This window comes from Bufo bufo, chromosome 1 (assembly GCF_905171765.1).
Source record: "Bufo bufo chromosome 1, aBufBuf1.1, whole genome shotgun sequence".
Classification (NCBI taxonomy): Eukaryota; Metazoa; Chordata; class Amphibia; order Anura; family Bufonidae; genus Bufo; species Bufo bufo.
The window spans coordinates 438,431,446-438,454,579 of NC_053389.1; the positions used below are offsets into that span (position 1 = coordinate 438,431,446).

Sequence of the window (23,134 nt, forward strand, 5' to 3'; positions counted from 1 at the left end):
AAAATATGGTCATGTGTATGAGGCCTAAGGCTGGGTTCACACTTGAGCGTTTTACAGCGCGTTCAAACGCGCTGTAAAACGCTCAACACATGAAAACCAATGCTTCCCTATGGCCCTGGTTCTCACTTGAGCGTTTTACAGCGCTGAAAAACGCACTGTAAAACGCCCTACGCTCAAACAAGTACTTGAGCTTCTTTGGGGCGTTTTGACGCGCGTTTGTGGCCATAGGACATTGCAGTCAATCACACAAACGCGCGTCAAACGCGCGTTTACTATTGCAAAAAACGCGCATATCAAAGACGCTCAGGTCTGAACCCAGCCTAAAAGGTGTGCCTTGTTTTTTTTTGTTTTCTACTTTTGGTGTCCGCACGACACAGATGCTGCTTTTAGGCAGCTCATATATGAATGGAGTGCTGAGAAAAGCTTTGAGGTGGTCACCAGCTGTATCATTTCATTCTTCTGACCACCTTGAGCATAATGTTTAGAAATATTTTTAAGTTTTTTTTTTATATATTTTTTTTTCTAAGGTGGACTTTATGGAATCAAACATAATAATCACAGAGCCCTATTTTAACTTCAGTTCAATTCAGGAGTCGATGAATGAGATTCTGTTTGAAGAATATCAGTTCCAGGCAGCGCTAAGAGTGAACCGTATGTATTTGCTGCTATTCGCCTAGTGCAGTCTTGGGATAAGCTCCTAAGCGATGTACGTATGTGGTGCGAGTTTATGTTCTTTTCTCTTCTCTTTTGGAAGCTGGAGCTCTGAGCGCACACAGATACTTTCATGACAAACCATCAGAGCTGTGCTGCATCATTGTAGACACTGGCTATTCCTTCACACACATTGTGCCCTATTGTCGCAGTAAAAAAAAGCAAGAAGGAATAATAAGGTAGGACCATTTTAAGGGAAACCTGATTAAAGGAGTTGTCTGTCTGGTGATTTATAGTTTTTTAAAAGTGGGGCAGAGTGGAATAAAAAAAAACAAATTAGGTCATTCATCTCAGTAATCTGCCCCTCCACTTTGCATCAGTGACCATTTCTTGTGTGTTGACAAGAACCAAGAAGTGGAGCCCAACGGGGACCCTGAAAGCTCTGGAGTGATAGTGGCAGGCGATCACTGTGATATCACTTCTTTTGTTTAGTATTTTTTTATTTTTTTTGCCAGTGTCCTGGTAGTCCTTGATATTTATTTGCACTCTTTTGAATCATTTATTCTTCTAGACTTAATGTTGGTGGAAAGCTGTTAACAAACCATCTCAAAGAGATCATATCATACAGGTAAGCTTACTAAAATATACAGCGGATTTAAATTTGTTTCATTTTAAGTCTTGCAATTGCATTTCAGGACTGTTTTTTTCTATAATAATATAGTATTTTTTTAATTATTTTTCAAATATCAATACATTGCTACAAAATATCAACACATATTTACAAAATAACAAAGCATTAACCCGAAACCCCTGCAACTGTCGTATCTTGGCTCCTAGTACTCTTAAAAGGGTTATCCCATGACTAATGTAAAAAATGAAAATCATCAAGGGAGTGTCTTTTCTGCTGCAGCTCAGGGGGCGTGTCTCCGCTCTCCCTATCACAGCTCAGGAGGCAGCTGAAGGATGAAACTGAGCATGTGCAGCCATCACCATGAGCCAGTCAAAGAAAAAAAACAAACATCAGGTGGCGCTATACAGATATATTTTATTGGCTATGCAAAATTTTTAATTACATGCAATTACGAAAGACTTCAGATCCAGGTGCTGGTTTGAAAACTGTAGAATATTTTTCATGACACAACCCCTTTAAATTCAAATATTTGTAATATATTAGCTTTCTCTTCTGGGGAAAATAAAATATAAATGATCTTGGGCTACTTTCACACTAGCGTTCGGGGCTCCGTTTGAAGGCTCTCACAAGCGGCCCCGAACGGATCCGTCCAGCCCTAATGCATTCTGAGTGGAGGCGGATCCGCTCAGAATGCATCAGTCTGGCACCATTTGTCCTCCGCTCCGCTCAGCAGGCGGACACCTGAACGCTGCTTGCAGCGTTCGGGTGTCCGCCTGGCCGTGCGGAGGCAAACGGATCCGTCCAAACTTACAATGTAAGTCAATGGGGACGGATCCGTTTGAAGTTGACACAATATGGCTCAATTTTCAAACGGATCCGTCCCCCATTGACTTTCAATGTAAAGTCAAAACGGATCCGTTTGCATTATCGTGAACAAAAAAAAAAAATATATATATATTTTTTTTTTCATGGTAATGCAAACGGATCCGTTCTGAACGGATCTAAGCGTTTACATTATAGGAGCGGATCCGTCTGTGCAGATACCAGACGGACCCGCTCTGAACGCAAGTGTGAAAGTAGCCTTACTCCAATTCGTTCTAAGTTGTTTCATATCAACATTATTTTTATTTTTAGTTCTAATCTCCAATAAAATCATTCTCCTCTAAATAACTCATGTGTGAGTATTGGATAAGCCATGAATCCAGTAATCCCATATTGACTTTTTTTTTGCTTCCTACAATATAAAATGTATAGGGACCTTATCATATCCTCTATCTTTTCCATAGTAACATCCAGATTCTAAATGTACATTGTGTTCCCTTTACTTTACTAATCAGAGAGTTGACATCTTCCCAGAATTTCCTTAGGGTACTTTCACATTAGCGTTTTTCTTTTCCGGAATTGAGTTCCGTCACAGGGGCTCTATACCGGAAAAGAACTGATTAGTTTTATCCTAATGCATTCTGAATGGAGAGTAATCCGTTCAGGATGTCTTCAGTTCAGTCATTTTGACTGATCAGGCAAAAGAGAAAACCGTAGCATGCTACGGTTTTATCTCCGGCGAAAAAAAACTGAAGACTTGCCTGAATACCGGATCCGGCATTTTTTTCCATAGGAATGTATTAGTGCCGGATCTGGAATTCAAAATACCGGAATGCCGGATCCGTCCTTCCGGTCTGCGCATGCGCAGACCTTTAAAAATGAGAAAAAAATAAATACCGGATCCATTTTGCCTGATGACACCGGAAAAACGGATCCGGTATTGCAATGCATTTTTCAGACTGATCAGGATCCTGATCAGTCTGAAAAATGCCTGATCAGTCAGAAAAAATGACACGCGTTTGCATACAGTTTGCCTGATCAGGCAGGCAGTTCAGGCAACGGAACTGCCTGCCGGAATCAAACAACGCAAGTGTGAAAGTACCCTAAACTTCGAGAAGGACCAAATACTATGTATTATTATATAAACTTTTTCCTCTCCACACTTAGGGCATTCTTGTATAAATCCCATTATATATTTCTGTAATTGTATATTAAATGCATAATCGGCTTCATGTAATTCTCTCCACTTGTCGGAATGTATTAACTCTTTTATCTTAAAATTAGTTTTCAAGATCTTATGCTGTATTTCTAGTGTCTTCCTGTGTATATACAATTTTCTTTCATTTAAATCCTATTGACCCCTTCTGACCCTGTTCTTTTTGATGCCTCAAGTGTATTCAATCTTACATTTGTTCTTTGTTATGCCCCTTAAATCATTAAATCTATTTTCACCATTATTCATTGATTGTATTGTTTAAATAGAGGTTTTTACCACTAAAAATAAATGTGATAATCAAAATAAAGTGAATCCCTAATGCCAGAGGATAATTGAATCTCTGCAAAAGTTTTTATTTTTCCCTCGTAATTTATGAAATGTTTTAATTTCTTAATACCTAACCCCTGTAAATATTCCCCGATTTCTTTTTTTTTTTTTTTACTAATAAGTGATCCCAATCTGGGTTGATTTTTTTAATATCCATTAAACAACTAGCTAAAAACTCTCCACCCATTTAATGTGTCTCTAAATAAAACAATTCTTCCCTGGAGAATTCAGATTTCCTTGAGTATATTGGGCCCTTCAACAGTATGGCATACGCCAATTCTCTCTCCAATAGGTAATCTGTTAAATATAATCCTCCATTACATAATTATATTTTAAATTGCCCATACTATACTGCAGCTTTAGAAAGAACCTGTTTCCACAAAATGTGGTGCAGCATGTTAAAGAGCAGGAGGAGCTGAGAAGATTAATTTACAATTTCGTGGGAAAAGATTCTGTAAAATTGGTCATTTATACGTTTAAGTCTCCATTTTTCCTGAGTTTTAGGCCTCATGCACACTGCTGTTGCCTGGCCGTGGCCGTATTGCGGGCCGCATTCAGTTGTTTTTTTTTTTGCGGTGCGGACAGATCACTGACCCATTCAAGCTGAATGGGTCTCGATCCGTCCCGGCCGCCACATGGACGTTGCCCGTGCATTGTGGACTGCAAATTGCAGTCCCCAATGCATGGAATGGCCGTGGGCATGAGGCCTTATCAGTGACTGATGGCTATCTGTGTATACACACTTGCAGAGAGAATACTATCAATCCCTGATAACACCGCCCCCGTGTACAGCTATCAGTGACTGACAGCTATATATGTGTACACACTTACACAGAGAATGCTATCAATCACTTATAACACCTTCACTGTGTACAACTATCAGTAACTGACAGCTATCTCTGTATACACACTTACACGCACGCAAACTGGCCACACGCATGCTTGACTGGCTGCTCCATTCATTTTAGGAGGGCTGCAGGAGGTATGGGACCCCCATTCTTGTGATCGGTTAGGGTCCCAACGGTAGGACCCCCACCAATACAATAGTTGTGGATAGGGGATAACTTAATCTAACTGGAATATCCCTTTAACTGTCCATGTCAAAATATATATATATATATATATATGAGAAGAAACCTAAAATCCTGCAGTTTTTGCACTGGCCTCTAAGCCTAATAATAGGCGCCATTTCTTGTTCTGTACAGATAACTTTGCAGCAGTCATCTCACTATCACAGGTAGGTTTAGATTGACCTAGCACATATATATAGAAAACACCATTCACAATAGGTGATATTACCGCTTATCAGCTCCCTCCTGACCTGCACAGGTCACTGAGCATGCCTAGAAAACTCTCCCATAGAAGTCAGTGAGGCCCCCTGCTTTCCGTTGGGTCTATGGCCCATGATGGCTGTTGTAAAGCATATCTCTAAATACTGTTAAATTGGTTCTGAACCCGGGCAGCCCCCCCAGTTCATGCTCCGATGCTCTCCTTTGCCCTGCGCGCAGGGCAAGGGCTCTTTTATTTACCATAACACACTGCCGGGCGGAGGCTTCCGCCCAGCAGTGTGTTCGGTGACGTCACCGGCTCTGATGGGTGGGCTTTAGCGCTCTCCTAGCCGTTTTACAGGCAAGGGAGAGCATTGGAGCATGAACTGCTCCGATGCTCATATCAGGGGGGCTGCCTGGGTGAAATTATGGGTATGTCCGGGTTCAGAACCCATTTAACAGCATTTAGAAATATGCTTTACAACAGCCATCATGGGCCATAGACCCAACGGACAGCAGGGGACCTCACTGACTTCTATGGGAGATGCTCTGTGACCTCTGCTCCTCCGCCTGGCAGCCCAAAGGAGAGCCTGGTTCGTCACCGGAACTCCACAAAATGCCTTTACCCTGCGCGATTCAGTGCCATGGCGACAAGATGGCAGCCCCCATAATCTTGTTCAGAATACAATTAAAAAAATCTTAAACTACGAACGGGTTATAAAAAAAAAATATCAAATGCCACTGTCTGGTTTTAAGTTGTAGAAAAATGTATGAGATTTAATGGGAATGTGTCACCTACAATAGCATTGCCGTTTTCTCATGCATTCTGACTTCACATCTATATTTGCATAAATATTCCCTTGGAGCTTATTTAAAATTCACATACTATAAAAGTTTGTGAGCAAGCCTGGCGGGGATTGAGATAATCTTTTGATGTCTTAGAGGCTAGATGTAAATTTGTGGGCCTCTTATAGCGTCTTTTAGCTCTGTGTTTCATGACCATGAAATGATTCCCATAAGTCTTTGTTATGCCTTTTCATGGCCTTCTTTTTTAATATCCACATATTTGTAATTGCCCCCAGACAATTGCACGTTATGGATGAGACTCATGTAATCAATCAAGTAAAAGAAGATGTGTGCTATGTAGCAGCAGATTTTTATAAAGAGATGGAAGTGGCCAAGTACGTATTCAGAGCTAAAGATGAGATTTACAGTGAAAATGCATATTACAACGCTAATAAGTATTTCCTTTTAGATTAAAAGGGGAAGACAACTCTGTGATGGTTGATTACGTTCTGCCAGACTTTAGCACGATCAAGAAAGGTTTTGCTAAGGTACGTTGTACTTTAGTTATACTGTCCTCATACACATTAGCACAGTGTGTAATCTGACATGTAGGTAAACCTTCTCTGTCTTGATAAGAAGAGAAAACTGTACTGCTTTAACTTTCTCTTTATTGATAGTAGATTGACAGGAAAGGTGAAACTACAGAAAAAAAACAGTAGTATTTTAGAACATATACATCAATAGTACATTGTATAGGGTACAGAATAATCTGCTATACATAAAGTACATGAGGTAATGCATTGACAATGCTATCAAATGCAACAACATAATAAACTGCAGTATAATGTCACATAGATAGTGCCCTTACCGACTATGCTTAAAAACAGGCTGAATAACAGATGAATGGGGCAGGAAAACCAGTGAGAGTGTGTGGCTGCTTGCTGTACCAGCACAAGACTAGAAAGAGCCAGGAACTACCCACAATGCCCTGGGACTCCCATAATGCATAGGGAAAAACAGGCTGGAGGAAATACATGAACTCATCAGTAGATGGTGCTGTTACCATACAATGTAATGCACATGAATTACACCACAGGTAAATGCAATGTCAAACTGATAAACACACAAACAACTGGATCTGCATCTGGGGACAGAACATTGGTGCATCACATTTCAAGGTTGGAGAGTGATAAAAATATATTTCAGCATAATCTGAAAAGCTTGCTGCTTGTAAGTGACCTGGGGCCTTCTGATTGAAGCCATGAGCTTCGGTAGTTTGAAAGCTCAAGGTGCAGAAGTGCCCTTGGGATGCCTGAACTTACTGGTTTAGTGATCTTACTGAGTGATGGCACATTTGCATGTATTGACTTTTGACTTGAGCACACACCTCTATTTGCCTGGGCCTTGTGGCTTGGATGAATATTGAGGAACTTTGATAATTCCAGTCGGTTGTTGGGTCCATAATGACATCATACACATGCTTTTTAATAAAAAAAAAAAAAAGTGTTCACTGTTTTTTCACTTTTTCAATGTATGTCACATGATTATTTAGGACACGATGGCCTTATGGGATGTCCCTCCTGGAGAGGTAGATGTATGTGGCTATTATGGGTGTAGGGGCTGAAAACCTAACTCCTTCTGGGGAAGTCAACACTCCACTTTGACTCCTGGTGGACACTTGCATGGAAGCCAGGAACAAAATGTTCTCTCCCTAAGCTGACCTTTGCAGGGCCTTCTAGCTCAGAAGGTTGGGGAAGGTTTGCAGGGGTGTGCAATATACCACATCTTTGTGCAATTACATGGATGGTACACTTCACTTTTTCAGTAGCACTTGGGTGGAGAATGTTCACATTCGGGCTTTCAGCAAAATCTTATACGATTTGATTCAATTTGACATGTACCAGCTTTATCAGATTTTCGTAAGAGGTAGATGGAGTCTAGTGGCTCTACCCACTCCAAGCCTTTATTAGTCGAATGGTTGCTTTACTTCCAAGAGCCTTGGGTATACTAAATCCTAAACATAGGAGTGAAATTATATGTATCAAGGATGATTTTGGTGGCGCATTAATGAAACTATTTGCAATTTTCAACAGTCAAGGGAAGAGATGGTGTTTAGTGGGAAGACCACAGCTGGAGAGCAGATTCTTCGTTTAACTAATGAACGGTTTGCAGTCCCTGAGATATTGTTCCATCCCTCAGACATTGGAATACAAGAAATGGGTATTCCAGAAGCCATAGTACATTCCATTAACAACCTCCCTGAAGGTAAGCTATCAAAAAAATAAATAAAAATGTCTTTAGTTTTGTAAATGGATACCACTATTGCGTTGTAAATATGATGCAAATCATGGCGCACACCATATGTGTACCATAATTTGTGACGTTGTAACCTTCTCGCCACTTTTCTGAAGTAGTGAGCAAAAAGGGGTGGGGCTTCTAGCTGCCAATCGGATTTACTAAAACTTAATGACAGTGCCTGGCATAAGTTATAGTTGAAGTCTACACCAGCCCCTACATGGCATAGACTTCTGTTTCTGGCAGATGGAGGGGCCAAGATAAAGGCATCTGCCCTCTTTATAAATTAGGCACATCTTACTCTGGCGCACAGGGGATCAAGACTGGTGTGTAGGAACGCCAGTCTTTGTAAATGTCCCTCAACATTCCCAAACTCACTTTTGTTGTAATGTTTTACTTAAATAGACAAAAAATGTTTAAATATGAACATTGTATATGTGACTGATTTGTCTTTTTTTATTTTTATTTTTTTTATAATTGTTTTTGTTACTCTATATATTCTACTTCCTGTCCTGGCTCTTCAACTTCCTCTTTGTTTAGACTTTCAGCACTTTAAACTTTTTTTTTTTTTTCAGTCTAATAATTGGCCAGAGAGAATTCCCCTGAGTGACTCAGTTAGAGCATCACACATTCCCCTGATAAATGCAATGCTCTTCTGTGGTTATCTTTATCTAGGCCTATCAAGAGATCAATAAAACTGTCATCCAGTATTCTACACCTACTATTCTCACAAGAATTACCCTTCAGATAATATCTTCCCCTCAGAGCAGCAGTAACTGACAATAGACTACCTGTCTATATATTATTATTATTATTTGTGCTGAGTGCCACAGAAGGACAATATTCTGTATTTAACTTTTTTATTGCATGGTACTGCTGAAATGAAAAGGAAAAACAGACAGAAAAACTCTAAAGTTTTCTACTACTTTTTATTTTGACTACAGGGAGAGATTTACTATACAAGGAATATGCACAAATGAACTGAATTCTTTCCAACACATTTATGAAGTGCTTTAGACACTGACAAGGGGTGTGGCAAAATTTTGCAATATTTTTCGGAGTAAACTAAGCAAACAAATATTAACTTAATGACAAGACCGTCTATAGGTATGCCAGATTTATCAACCAGTATTAGCCATGGTTGTAAATCTGGCGCAGTTTGACTGTCTAAGTTGATGCTTTATTGGTACATGTAAGCCATTGAGTTTTAAAAGTATAATGCCCCTTTTGATGGAGTGCAGAATCTGTATACATTATAAATAATATAAGGTTTAGCGTAGAAGAAAATGTGTTACTTTTACGTAGCTTCTATGCTGTGGCCCAGTTCCAACCCTTTAGCTTCTACTTTGGTGAGATGCGTGTATGAATTCAGTACTCTTGTCTCTTCCACTAAAACCCCATTGAGTAAAATAGGATTAAAAACGTGACAATTTTACCCATTATTCTTTCAGAAATGCAGCCTCATTTCTTCAAGAACATAGTCCTTACTGGCGGCAACTCATTATTGCCAGGATTCAAAGAGCGTGTGTATTCTGAGGTGCGGAAACTCACTCCAACAGACTACGATGTGTCTGTCATATTGCCTCAAAAGTAAGTTTTGTGAATTTGTGTAGCAATGAACCAACATGAGCTCCCAGATTATTTCTAAATGTAATAGTATGTTTTGTTTTTTTTAATGAAAATTATTAAGTAAACGTGAGCCATATACATAAATATTCCCATAATCTAGTACGACTGGGGCCACAGAGATGCTGGACTATCGGACATGCTAAACTGCTGGGTGTTTGGAGGAAGCAAAGACAGGCGTATCATAAATCATACTCATTGCCTCTAGTGACCAGCTGCTGCCAGTACTGGGCTATATTTTCCTGCTAATCTAGTATGGGACTATTATTTATAAATGCCTACAAATTGTGGAGAAATTCCTGGTTGACTTTCTCCTAAGATGGCCATGCACATTAGACAAGATTTTCAAAACCTCCATATTGTGTATGTGCTCTTCTGACTGCCCTCAGATATCAGGGGGAAAGAAGGATCAGGCATGTTGGACATTAGGTGTCTTTAAGGGTCCATTAACATGTCCGTAATTCTGGATCCGCATCCGTTGCTCAATTTTGGGGAATGGGTGCGGACCCATTCATTTAAATGGGGCCGCAAAAGATGCAGACAGCACACAGTGTTCTGTCCGCATCCGTAGTTACTTTCCACAACCCCACAAAAAAGAGAGAGCATGTCCTATTCTTGTCCACGAATAGGCATTTCTATCACAGGGCTGGCCATGTGTGGAGCGCACATAGCCAGTACCCGTGTTTTGCAGATCTGCAATTTGCACACTTATGGATGTGTGAATGGACCCTGAGGCCCCTTTCACACGGGCGAGTATACCGCGCGGATGCATTGCACCCGCACTGAATACCGACCCATTCATTTCTATGGGGCTGTTCACATGAGCGGTGATTTTCACGCATCACTTATGTGTTGCGTGAAAATCGCAACATGCTCTATATTCTGCGTTTTTCACGCAACGCAGGCCCCATAGAAGTGAATGGGGTTGCGTGAAAATCGCAAGCAAGTGCGGATGCGGTGCGATTTTCACGCACGGTTGCTAGGAGACGATCGGGATGGAGACCCGATCATTATTATTTTCCCTTATAACATGGTTATAAGGGAAAATAATAGCATTCTGAATACAGAATGCATAGTAAAACAGTGCTGTAGGGGTTAAAAAATAATAATAATAATTTAACTCACCTTAGTCCACTTGATCGCGTAGCCCGGCATCTCCTTCTGTCTCCTTTGTTGAATAGGACCTGTGGTGAGCATTAAATACAGGAACAGGACCTTTGATGACATCACTCCGGTCATCACATGATCTTTTACCATGGTGATGGATCATGTGATGACCAGAGTGACGTCATCAAAGGTCCTGTAACTGTATTTAATGCTCACCACAGGTCCTATTCAACAAAGGAGACAGAAGGAGATGCCGGCATCGCGATCAAGTGGACTAAGGTGAGTTAAATTTATTTATTTTTTTAACCCCTCCAGCACTGTTTTACTATGCATTCTTTATTCAGAATGCTATTATTTTCCCTTATAACCAGGTTATAAGGGAAAATAATACAATCTACAGAACACCGATCCCAAGCCCGAACTTCTGTGAAGAAGTTCGGGTTTGGGTACCAAAGATGCGTGATTTTTCTCACGCAAGTGCAAAACGCATTACAATGTTTTGCATTCGCACGGAAAAATCGCGGGTGTTCCCGCAACGCCCGTGTGAAAGAGGCCGAAGAGTTGTCTGGCTGTGGCTTATTCCTCCTCATTAGGGAGGAAAAGCTCATGGTCAAACAAAAGCTCAACAAGTATCTTATGTGTATAGTCTGCTTTTGAATATACTGTATAATGCAGCTATGACTTTACTGCAGTGATAGAACGTATACATCTGTTCTACAAACCACAGGCTGAGCATTCTGTCTTTATTTCAGCCCCATTACATACTCTTGGGAAGGAGGAAAGTTAATATCAGAAAACGATGATTTTGAAGACATGGTGGTGACTAGAGAGGAGTATGAAGAGAATGGTCATGAAGTTTGTGAAGAGAAATTTGATATTTAGTTTATTTATGCTGTCTTGTAAATGTATTTTAACCAATTTTTAGTCGTGTAAATAGATCAACTTTTCATAAATATTTATTAGATACATTTTTTTGTCTGTCTTTATTACAGAATTGTTGGTATGATTTTTAAAGACAACGATCATTTGGAGGCATCTTTTTTATCATGATTGCATTTTACTCATTTTGGACTTAAAATTATTTTTTTCAATTAGTCTTTATTAAAAATACTCAGCATCTTTGTCATAAAGGAATACCTTCTGTCTAGCGGTCATCTAATAACCAACTTATTTAAGCCACATTCCTATCAGTAAGTTCAGAATTGAGCTATAAGGCCCCTTGCACACGAGCGTGTCCGGTCAGTTCAGTTTTGACTGAGATTGCGTTCCGATGTTCAGTTTTTAGTCAGGTTTGGGTTAGTTGTAGTGTAGATTGTATTTCCCCTTATAACATGGTTATAAGGGAAAATAATAGCATTCGGAATACAGAATACATAGTACAATAGGGCTGGAGGGGTTAAAAAAATAAAAAATTTTATATATATATATCTATCTATCTATATCTCCCCCTTAATCCACTTGTTTGCGCAGCCGGCATCTCTTCTGTCTTCTTTTGTGAGGAATAGGACCTTTTGATGACGTCACTACGCTCATCACATGGTCCGTCACATGATCCATCACTATGGTGATTTCCCATATACGCATATTTATAATTGGGTAAAAATGAATAAAATATAAATACCCTAAACATGTGTAGTATCGCCACGTCCGTAACAACCAGCTCTATAAAAATATCACATGATCTAACTCCTCAGATGAACACCGTAAAAAATAAAATAAAAACGGTGCCAAAAAAGTTTTTTTTTGTCACCTACCATCACAAAATGTGCAACACCAAGCGATCAAAAGGGCGTATGCCTCGCAAAATAGTACCAATAAAACAGTAACCTTATCCCACAAAAAATTAGACCCTACTTAAGACAATTGGCCAAAAAATTAAAAAGCTATGACTTTCAGACTATGGAGACACAAACATTATTTTTTTGTTTCAAAAATGCTTTATTATGTAAAACTGAAACAAACAAAAAGTAAACATGTTTGATATCGCATCTGTGACAACCTGCTCTATAAAAATAGCACATGAGCATTGTTAAAAATAAAAATGGTGCCAAAACATCCATTATTTGGTAACCTTGCCTCACAAAAAGCATAATATACAGTTGCAAGAAAAAGTATGTGAACCCTTTGGAATATGGATTTCTGCACAAATTGGTCATAAAATGTGATCTGATCTTCATCTAAGTCACAACAATAGACAATCACAGTCTGCTTAAACTAATAACACACAAATAATTAAATGTTACCATGTTTTTATTGAACACACCATGTAGGTGGAAAAAGTATGTGAACGCCTAGACTAATGACCTCTCCAAGAGCTAATTGGAGTGAGGTGTCAGCCAACTGGAGTCCAATCAATGAGATGAGATTGGAGGTGTTGGTTACAGCTGCCCTGCCCTATAAAAAACACACACCAGTTCTGGGTTTGCTTTTCCAAGAAGCATTGCCTGATGTGAATGATGCCTCGCACAAAAGAGCTCTCAGAAGACCTACGATTAAGAATTGTTGACTTGCATAAATCTGGAAAGGGTTATAAAAGTATCTCCAAAGTTTAGCACTGCTGCTACTCTCCCTAGGAGTGTCCGTCCTGTAAAGATGACTGCAAGAGCACAGCACAGACTGCTCAATGAGGTGAAGAAGAATCCTAGAGTGTCAGCTAAAGACATACAAAAGTCTCTGGCATATGCTAACATCCCTGTTAGCGAATCTACGATACGTAAAACACTAAACAAGAATGGATTTCATGGGAGGATACCACAGAGGAAGCCACTGCTGTCCAAAAAAACATTGCTGCACGTTTACAGTTTGCAGAACAGCACCTGGATGTTCCACAGCAGAACTGGCAAAATATTCTGTGGACAGATGAAACCAAAGTTGATTTGTTTGAAAGAAACGCAGAACACTATGTGTGGAGAAAAAGAGGCACAGCACACCAACATCAAAACCTCATCCCAACTGTGAAGTATGGTGAAGGGGGCATCATGGTTTGGGGCTGCTTTACTGCGTCAGGGCCTGGATGGATTGCGATCATCGAAGGAAAAATTTATTCCCAAGTTTAGCAAGACATTTTGCAGGAGAACTTGCAGCGAACCTTTCACCAGGATTTCACTTAATAAACTATTACTATTGTGTTTCAATGCATTCTTGTGCCGCTTTCCTGGGATGTATATTCGTGAAAAAAACGACTTCTAAAAGTCCTCGTCTCCAGCTCCTGAAGTCACGCTAGAAGTCAAGGGGGTAGCCTTACCCTCACTCGGCGCTGTAACTCCCCTGCCTTAACCCTTCCTCTAAGTAGTGTAACTGACACCCGGCTCAGTCGCCGGGACCGCGCTTGTACAGGCGGCGCATGCGCCGTCGGACTCAAGCGCGGTCCTGTAACTGAATCGCGCATGCGCCGTCCCCGATGCCTGCCTGTCTTCTCTTCCTCACACGCGATTCAGTTACAGGATCGCGCTCGAGTCCGACGGCACATGCGCCGCCTGTACAAGCACGGTCCCGGCGACTGAGCCGGGTGTCAGTTACACTACTTAGAGGAGGGGTGAGGGCAGGGCTACCCCCTTGACTTCTAGCGTGACTTCAGGAAAGCGGCACAAGAATGCATTGAAACACAATGAGGATAATCTATAAAGGTACTGGTAATAGTTTATTAAGTGAAATCCTGGTGAAAGGTTCGCTTTAAGGCCATCTGTCCACCAGCTGAAGCTCAACAGAAGATGGGTGTTGCAACAGGACACCGACCCAAAGCATAGAAGTAAATCAACAACAGAATGGCTTAAACAGAAGAAAATACGCCTTCTGGAGTGGCCCAGTCAGTCCTGACCTAAACCTGATGGAGATACTGTGGCATGATCTCAAAAAAGTGATTCACACCAGACATCCCAAGAATATTGCTGAACTGAAACAGTTCTGTAAAGAGGAATAGTCAAGAATTACTCCTGACCGTTGTGCACGTCTGATCTGCAACTACAGGAATTGTTTGGTTGAAGTTATTGCTGCCAAAAAAGGTTCAACCAGTTATTAAATCCAAGGGTTCACATACTTTTTCCACCTGCACTGTGAATGTTTACATGGTGTGTTCAATAAAAAACGGTAACATTTAATTATTTGTTTAAGTAGACTGTGATTGTCTATTGTTGTGACTTAGATGAAGATCAGATCACATTTTATGACCAATTTGTGCAGAAATCCATATCATTCCAAAGGGTTCACATACTTTTTCTTGCACCTGTAGAGCGATTAAAAATCATATATACCCCAAAATAGTACCAATAAAACTGTTGCCTTATCCCGTAGTTTCTAAAATGGGGTCACTTTTTGATTGTTTCTACTGTAAGGGTGCATCTAGGGGGCTTCAAATGGGACATGGCGTCTAGAAACCAGTCCAGCAAAATCTGCCTTCCAAAAACCATACGGCACTCCTTTTCTTCTTAGCCCTGCCTTGCGCCCATACAGCAGTTTACAACCACATGTGGGGTGTTTCTTATGCAATCATAAAAAAATTTGCCTCCAAAGGTACCTAGCCTTTAACCATTTTTAGGTAGAACGACTTGTGTTCTTGGGGTCAGTCTTGCTGCATGACCCACATTCTCTTGAGATTCAGTTCACAGACAGATTTCCTGACATTTTCCTTTAAAATTTGTTGGCATCATTCAGAATTCTTTGTTCCATCAGTAAAGGCGAGCCTTTCTGGCACAGATGCAGCAAAACAGGCCCAAATTATGACATACACAATTGTGTTTCACAGATGGGAAGAGATTTTCTCCAAACAGAACTTTTTGGTTCACACAAGAAGCATTATATTTTGGTCTCATCTGTTAACCTGATCCTCCTCTTTGGGATAATGTGAGGAGCGTTCTATTTCAAAATCACTATTCAATTTCACTAATGCTCTTATGGCTTGGTAGATTTGGATCCCTGCAGACACCCATCTTCCCAAATATAGTGGTAAGTCTCACAGGAAAAATATAACTTTTTGTAGAGGAAAAAGGCGCAACTAGCATAATTACGAAGTAATGAAATGTCTATACAATATATATACCATATTTTTAGGCTTTAAAACACACCTGATCATAAGGCTGCCCCTTAAGGTTTAAACAACAGAAAATTAGAAAATAAATATTACCTGGTAATTTAAAGGGGTTTTCCGGTATTATAATATTGATGACCTATCCTGAGGACAGGTCATCAATATCTGAACCGCGGGGGTCTGAGACCTGGCACTCCCACCAATCAGCTAGTTGAAGAGAAGGCTGCGCTCCATGCAAGCACAGCTCTCCCTTCATTGTTTACCTGTTCAACACCTACATCGCAGCGAGGAGCAGGTGTAATAACAAGCGCACTCATTAATTTCAATGGGATGGCTCCTTCCCATTCAAGTGTATACTACAGGGCCGTGTCATAGTAGAGAATGGAACGGCTTGTACCGTAATTACACCTGCGCGCTGCTGCAATGTCGATGGTGAGAAGGTTAACAATGAAGGGAAGGCTGCACTCACACGCAGTGCAGCCTTCTCTTCAAACAACTGATCTCATATTGATGACTTGTCCTGCGGATAGGTCATCAATATTAAAATCTCGTAAAACCCCTTTAATGATGTGGAAGGGTCAATGTCACTAACTTTAATAGTCAAGGGTACAGGTGGTTAATATTATACACTCTGCTACTGTTGAATCATGTGGCATCTTTTGACCATTAAAACAGAAATGGTGCATGTGGTCACATAATAGGAGTATCAACCTCACAAGTTACAGTGTACAATACCCACTGTGTAGTCCTCTTACTGGTCTGACTCCTCCCACTGGTGACATCATCAAAGACACAAACTGTTGTACCGTTCTTGTCTATTATTTAAGAGAGCCTGTCCCCACAAAATGCAGTCTGTAGTCAGCATGTTATAGAACAGGAGGAGCAGAACAGATTGATAAGTTTTACAGAATTTTTTCCCACAAAACTAACACTTAAATCTCTGCTTATGAGAGATAGCGGTGTACGCTTATGAGAGATTGATAGCCATATAACAAACTCAAAACGACACCATCTAGGGCAGTGATCGCAAACCTATGGCAGAGGCAGCACTCAGAGTCCTCTTGTGGGCACCCGCACCCTGGAAAAAGTCTATGGCGTACCAATATGCCTTAGAGACTCTTCCTGCCATTCATTAGTAGGGCGCACTATGTAAAGCACAGGCAGCGCACTAAATGTAGACAGGTTATTATAGCTGAATGATAAAGTACATGGAAGATATACTACAGTATATTATATTGGACTGTAGTATTCAGGTTAAATTGCCGTGTTGGCACTTTGCTATAAATAAGTGGGTTTTGGGTTGCTATAATTTATAGTAAAACCAGCAGGCTGCTTGAAGCCCCAGCCCCTTTAGAAGTGTCGAGAAGCTCAAAAAGACTCAAATATGACATGCACCATCATTTGTGACACATAATTTGTTTATTTGTATAAATTGAAGAAGCATCCAATAGACCAAGGTGCACAACCTTTTCTGATTGGGGGCTCACATGAAAGATACATGTGAGCAGCCACAAGACATAGACATACATGTCTGTTAGGCCCCTTTTACACGGGCGTTGCAGATTTTGGCGGCATGCGTTCAGGGAAAATGGTGCGATTTTGACACTAAACTAAGTCTGTTTTCACTGCAATTGCGTTCCATGTTTGCGTTTTTTCCGCATGGGTCCAAAACATTGTAATGCGTTTTGCACGCGCGTGAGAAAAATCAGCATGTTTGGTACCCAGACCCGAACCTCTTCACAGAAGTTCGGGTTTGTGTAGATTTTATTATTTTCCCTTATAACATGGTTATAAGGGAAAATAGCATTCTTAATACAGAATGCATAGTACAATAGGGCTGGAGGGGTTAAAAAAAAATTAAAAATAATTTAACTCACCTTAATCCACTTGATCGCGCAGCCCGTCTTCTCTTCTGTCTTCTTCTTTGAGGAATAGGACCTTTGATGACGTCATTGCGCTCATCAGATGGTCCATCACATGATCTTTTACCATGGTGATGGATCATGTGACGGACCATGTGATGAGCACAGTGAAGTCATTAAAGGTCCTTTTCCTGTGCACAGCAAAGAAGACAGAAGAAATGCCGGCTGCTTGATCAAGTGGATTAAGGAGAGTTAAATTTATTTTTTTTAACCCCTCCAGCCCTATTGTACTATGCATTCTGTACTAAGAATGCTATTATTTTCCCTTATAACCATGTCATAAGGGAAAATAATAATGATCGGGTCCCCATCCCGATAGTCTAGCAACCGTGCGAGAAAATCGCACCGCATCCGCACTTGCGATTTTCATGCAGCCCCATTCACTTCTATAGGGCCTGCATTGCGTGAAAAACGCAGAATATAGAGCATTCTGCGATTTTTACGCAACGCACAAGTGATGCGTTAAAATCAACGCTCGTGTGCACAGCCCCATAGAAATGAATGGGTCCGGATTCAGTGCGGGTGCAATGCGTTCACGTCACGCATTGCACCCGCGCGGAAAACTCGCTCGTGTGAAAGGGGCCTTACAAGATGGTTGGAGGCCGCACAGAATGGTATCTGGCTGCATGTTTTGCACCCCTGCCATAGACAGTAATCTTTTATTTAGTCCTTATTTACACAGCATGTGTTTATACATGTATACTACTAACAGAACAAAGTGACTTTAAAATTCAGGTTTATTTATTGTATTGAATTTTAAAAAATAGTAAAAAATACAACCATACAGACACTTGTCAAGATGCGGTAGTTTACAATTTTATTGTCCAAGGAAAAGATCAATTATGGAATTATTTTGTAAATATAGTTGAAACCTTTAAAAACATTTTCCCCAATTACAGCATTTAGTTCAGCTTTTTTCGCCTAATTAGATTGCATTTAAAGGGCTGATCTGCATATTGTATAACTTGGGATCGGAGCCTCAGATTAACAAAAGAATTGTGTTTTAATCAGCTTTGTGGATTGGGAAGTTAATGGTGACAGATTCTCTTTAGGAAAAATAGCTATATATTGTGCGGTTTTCAAACATATCCAACATCCATTTGAAGTTTTTTTAAAGGGCTTCTGTCACCCCACTAAAGTGATTTTTTTTTTTGGGGCTAGTTAAATTAGTTATATAGCGATATATGAAAATATAATGGTGTTCCTTACTTTGATCCAGCAGTTTATTCAAAAAACTAAGTTTTATCATATGTAAATTAGGTCTCTACCAGCAAGTAGGGCGGCTACTTGCTGGTAGCTGCGGCAGAAATCCGCCCCCTCCTCTTGTTGATTGACAGGGCCAGCCGGGATCTCCTCCTCCGGCCAGCCCTGTCGGCGTTTCAAAAATCGCGCGCCTGTGTTGAATCGGCGCAGGCGCTCTGAGATGAGGAGGCTCGTCTCCTCAGAACTCCCTCAGTGCGCCTGCGCCGATGACGTCTTCTATTTCGGTGATGTCCGTTTTGTGGACAAGAATAGGCATTTCTATAAAGGGACATCCGTTCCATTCCGCAAATTGGAAGGCACACAGGCGGCATCCGTGTTTTGCAATTTGCAGACCGCAAAACACGGCATGGTCGTGTGAACAAGACCTAAGAGAAGTGTTTTAATCAAGTGAACCACAGCTATGTGTCTATGAAAACAGTTGAAGGTCACTGTTGACAGATTCGCTTCAAATACTGTTGCAGTCCGGCATTTTGTTTTTCCACATATTGCTACAGTACGGATCTATCCATACATTTTAAACCCTTTCTTTATGGGTACCTAGTCATGTGATCTCCAGTCTGACTCCAATCCAGTGCATGCTTTCTTGTGTAGACATGAGATTAGTATTTCCTTTCATATGAATTACAGTATAACACCAACCGTCATCAAGTCCCTCCCTCCTTTCTGCTTTATCTAAGAGAGCAGGAAAGCAGGGATACAGTATAATAGGAGAGTCCGTACAATGAATTCTATGTGATGCAGCTTCACACTACTCTCCCCTACATCTAGCTTAAAAGAGCAACAGGGAGAAACCTATCACAGGTAGGAGGCAGTGGAGACAGGCTGAAGCTATATACCATAGGAATACACAGACTCTGCTGTGTAAATTAGGGGGCAGCAGTTGTAGGTCACTGATATACCACTGGTTGCCTTTCGGTGTGATGAAACTTGAACTCAAAAACTAAACTAAAACTCGAAAAATAAAATTGGTTTGTGCTTTAACTCCCAAAAGGTCTACATCCTTCTTTCTTGGTCTCCACACTAAGCAGTTTCCTATGTCAAGATATGACCAGTGCCGAGTGTGAAGGGGGCTGGCTGACTTGCTTTCAGTAGTAGAATTGGCATTTCTTGTTACATGTAATAGACCTGTGTCAGGAGAACTGACTAAGCCCCGAAAAAAGCAAAACTGTGAAACTCGAGTTGGGCTGGACCAACCAGAAGCCAATGTTGTTGGCATGAGCCACATTTTATATGCTCTCAAGTTTTGTCATATTGTGAGTACAATAAAGACACTTGTGTGGATGATTCCACCCTGTTGCAATGGTGTCACTACTGGAGGCATGTATCCCTCGTTTTCTTTACAGGAATGCAGATGTGGGCGGGAGGTATTGGACCATTACTACTGGCAACAGCATGATCTGATATAGGGCAGTAAAGAATTGATGCAGGTTTACTATGATCTAGCAAATATTAGATTAAAGGGTTTTCTGGGAATAATATAAAAATGGCAGCCAGCAACCTGTCCTAGAATGTGATCAGGACTGGTTGCCTCCACTTGCAGAGCTGGTTACGGTGCTCAGGCACTTGCATATACTACATATTGGTGAGTTTTTCCTGTCAGGCTGCCCAGCCATGATGGCATATCATAGGTAGGGTCACATCATTACCATCTATTGTACAGCAGTTCAGTGTGTAGTGAGGCCTCACTCCCTAGGCAACGCTAAGTGTTGGCAACCAATCCTACTCAGTTTAGGAAAGGTTGCTTGCGGACATTTTAAATAATTCCTGGAGAACCCTTTTAAATGTGAGTATTTCTGACCACTCTTTTGGAGAGCAGTGTGAGTGGATTCTACTCTTTTGGGTTTAATGGACAGATGAACCTATTTCTAGCAAATTCTACAGCGGTCTCATTGGGACTTAAAATGACTTATGTGAACAACTGCTTCAGGTTTACAAGAAATTCCAAGAAAATAGAAAAGCAGCATGGTTTTCATTGCTAGTGTTATCCAGACTTAAAGGGGTGATCTTGGCTCCTGAGACCCCCTGGCAAGAAGTTTGGGTAATTTTGCAAGAGGAAATTTTTGATAGTACATGGACAGACAAGATCCACCACTTGTTAGCTCTCTGATGTGGCTGATAGAGGAGAGAACACCCCCACCATGAAGTTCATATGCCCTCTCCTGACTAATCAAGTATCTAATTATGTTCTGCTAAAAAAAAAAAAAAGGAAAATTAGGAATGCATAACACCTCTTCATAATATGTCATATAAAATAAGAAGCAAAAGCATTCTTCACAGTTAAGCTCCTACACACATACAATTAATTGCACTTATCCCATGGAAATTAATTGCTACATTAGAGTAATACATTGACATAGATTTTTCTAGACTACAGCTAGAATAAATTAGTGTTTGGTTAAAGTGTCATTACATCTATGAATACATGATAAATGCAGAGAAATTATCTTGCTATACAACCCCCATCTGTTTTGTTAAAGGGTTATTTCCACAGAATATACCATAAAAGGTCTAAATCTCAGTCTTCAAGTTATAATTAGCATCATTGTGTAAATACAAAAAGGACTTTCCGTGATTAGAAAAACATGGCTGCTTTCTTTCAAAAACAGTGCCACACCTGTGCTAATTCAGCTGAACTCCATCGACTGCAATAGAGCGGAGGTGCATTAAAAAGGTGGGGCCCAAGGACAGGTGTGGGGGGGGGGGGGAAAGCCATATTGTTCTATTATTTTTCTGCATTTATAATATACACTAGATTATGCATGGAGGTATACATACCTTTAAAGGGAGTGTATGGTTTCAAAAAAAGCATTTTCAAATTCAATATTAAAAAATTCTGACTCAAAAGACTGGGGTCCCACACTCAGAACCCACATATTTTATCCAGAGAGGTGAAGGGCTACAAAGAACGTCTTATTTTGGAGGACCCAACTTGTTAGTGCATTACAATGGCAACTGTGGTGGCCCTGCAGGGAAATTGCCAGGTTTCCTCCCAGATTACAACTGACTGGTGGTGGTCCAAAGCATGGGAGATCCACTGATCAGCTTATCAATGAAGATAACTAACAAAAATATATTTTCTAAAGCATACAACTCCTTTAATGAAATATATAACCTCCAGTATTTCACATTTAATATATTAAATATCATATACAGCCCTTATTGAAAATGTACAGTCAGCTTGTAGCCTTAAAGGGAGTCTTTCACGCAGAGTCACCCTATTAACCTAATAACAGTGTTATGTCCACGGCATCCCCCCTATTAAAACTGTGCTTACCGTTAGTTCCTTGCTAGCATCGTTGTGCAGAAAAACACTTTTAATCCGTATGCAAATGAGCCTGTGAAGGTGCCCAGGGGCGGCGTTACAACGGGCGGTGCCCAGGCCCCTGGGTCATTTTCATACGAAGCAACTCCCCCTCCGCCGCGTCTGCCCGCCCTTAGTCTCTGCTCTAACCTCTCTCCTCCCGTCCGTAATCCCGCGCATGCGCCGATGAACGCGATAACGCACGGTAAACTGCGATGCCCCGGCCCGACTGCTCATTCAATGCGCACGCTCCGATATCGCGTTCATCGGCGCATGCGCGGGATTACGGACGGGAGGAGGGAGGTTAGAGCAGAGACTAAGGGCGGGCAGACGCGGCGGAGGGGGAGTGGCTTCGTATGAAAATGACCCAGGGGCCTGGGCACCGGCCGTTGTAACGCCGCCCCTGGGCACCTTCACAGCCTCATTTGCATACGGATTAAAAGTGTTTTTCTGCACAACGATGCTAGCAAGGAACTAACGGTAAGCACAGTTTTAATAGGGGGGATGCCGTGGACATACCACTGTTATTAGGTTAATAGGGTGACTCTGCGTGAAAGACTCCCTTTAACACATGAGCCCAATAACTGCTGACACTAATAAGGTGAAAGTACTCAGTGATGTCTCGGTTTTTAGTGAATTGAGAAGCTATGCTCTACAAAAGGCCAATAATCAGGCAGACGAAGGTTCATAAGAGCACTGGTTCTTGTATGCCCAATGTAAACAGGCAGCCATCAGACAACAAACAAGCAAAAGCTTTGTCCACTGACTAGACCTTTTGTGTAGGCATAGATATGCGCGCTCAGGGGCATAGGGGGTGCAGAGGCAGCAGTCGCTACTGGGCCCAAAGACCCCTGTGCCTCATAAGAAGACACTGGTATTATAGAAAGTGCATGCAG

The 23,134-nt window shown here is 41.0% G+C and overlaps 1 protein-coding gene across 1 annotated transcript in view; it reads left to right on the forward strand.

The window, feature by feature from the left end:
* ACTR6 (actin related protein 6) overlaps positions 1-11,697 on the forward strand; it is a 28,567-nt gene extending 16,870 nt beyond the window's left edge. Inside the window, exons 4-11 of the mRNA XM_040407135.1 lie at positions 528-651; positions 755-890; positions 1,223-1,279; positions 5,998-6,096; positions 6,171-6,249; positions 7,795-7,966; positions 9,448-9,586; positions 11,482-11,697. Of these exons, the coding sequence (XP_040263069.1) occupies positions 528-651; positions 755-890; positions 1,223-1,279; positions 5,998-6,096; positions 6,171-6,249; positions 7,795-7,966; positions 9,448-9,586; positions 11,482-11,611 (936 nt within the window). The 3' untranslated portion in view covers positions 11,612-11,697. The remainder of the gene's footprint in view (positions 1-527; positions 652-754; positions 891-1,222; positions 1,280-5,997; positions 6,097-6,170; positions 6,250-7,794; positions 7,967-9,447; positions 9,587-11,481) is intronic.
* The last annotated feature ends 11,437 nt before the right edge of the window (positions 11,698-23,134 follow it).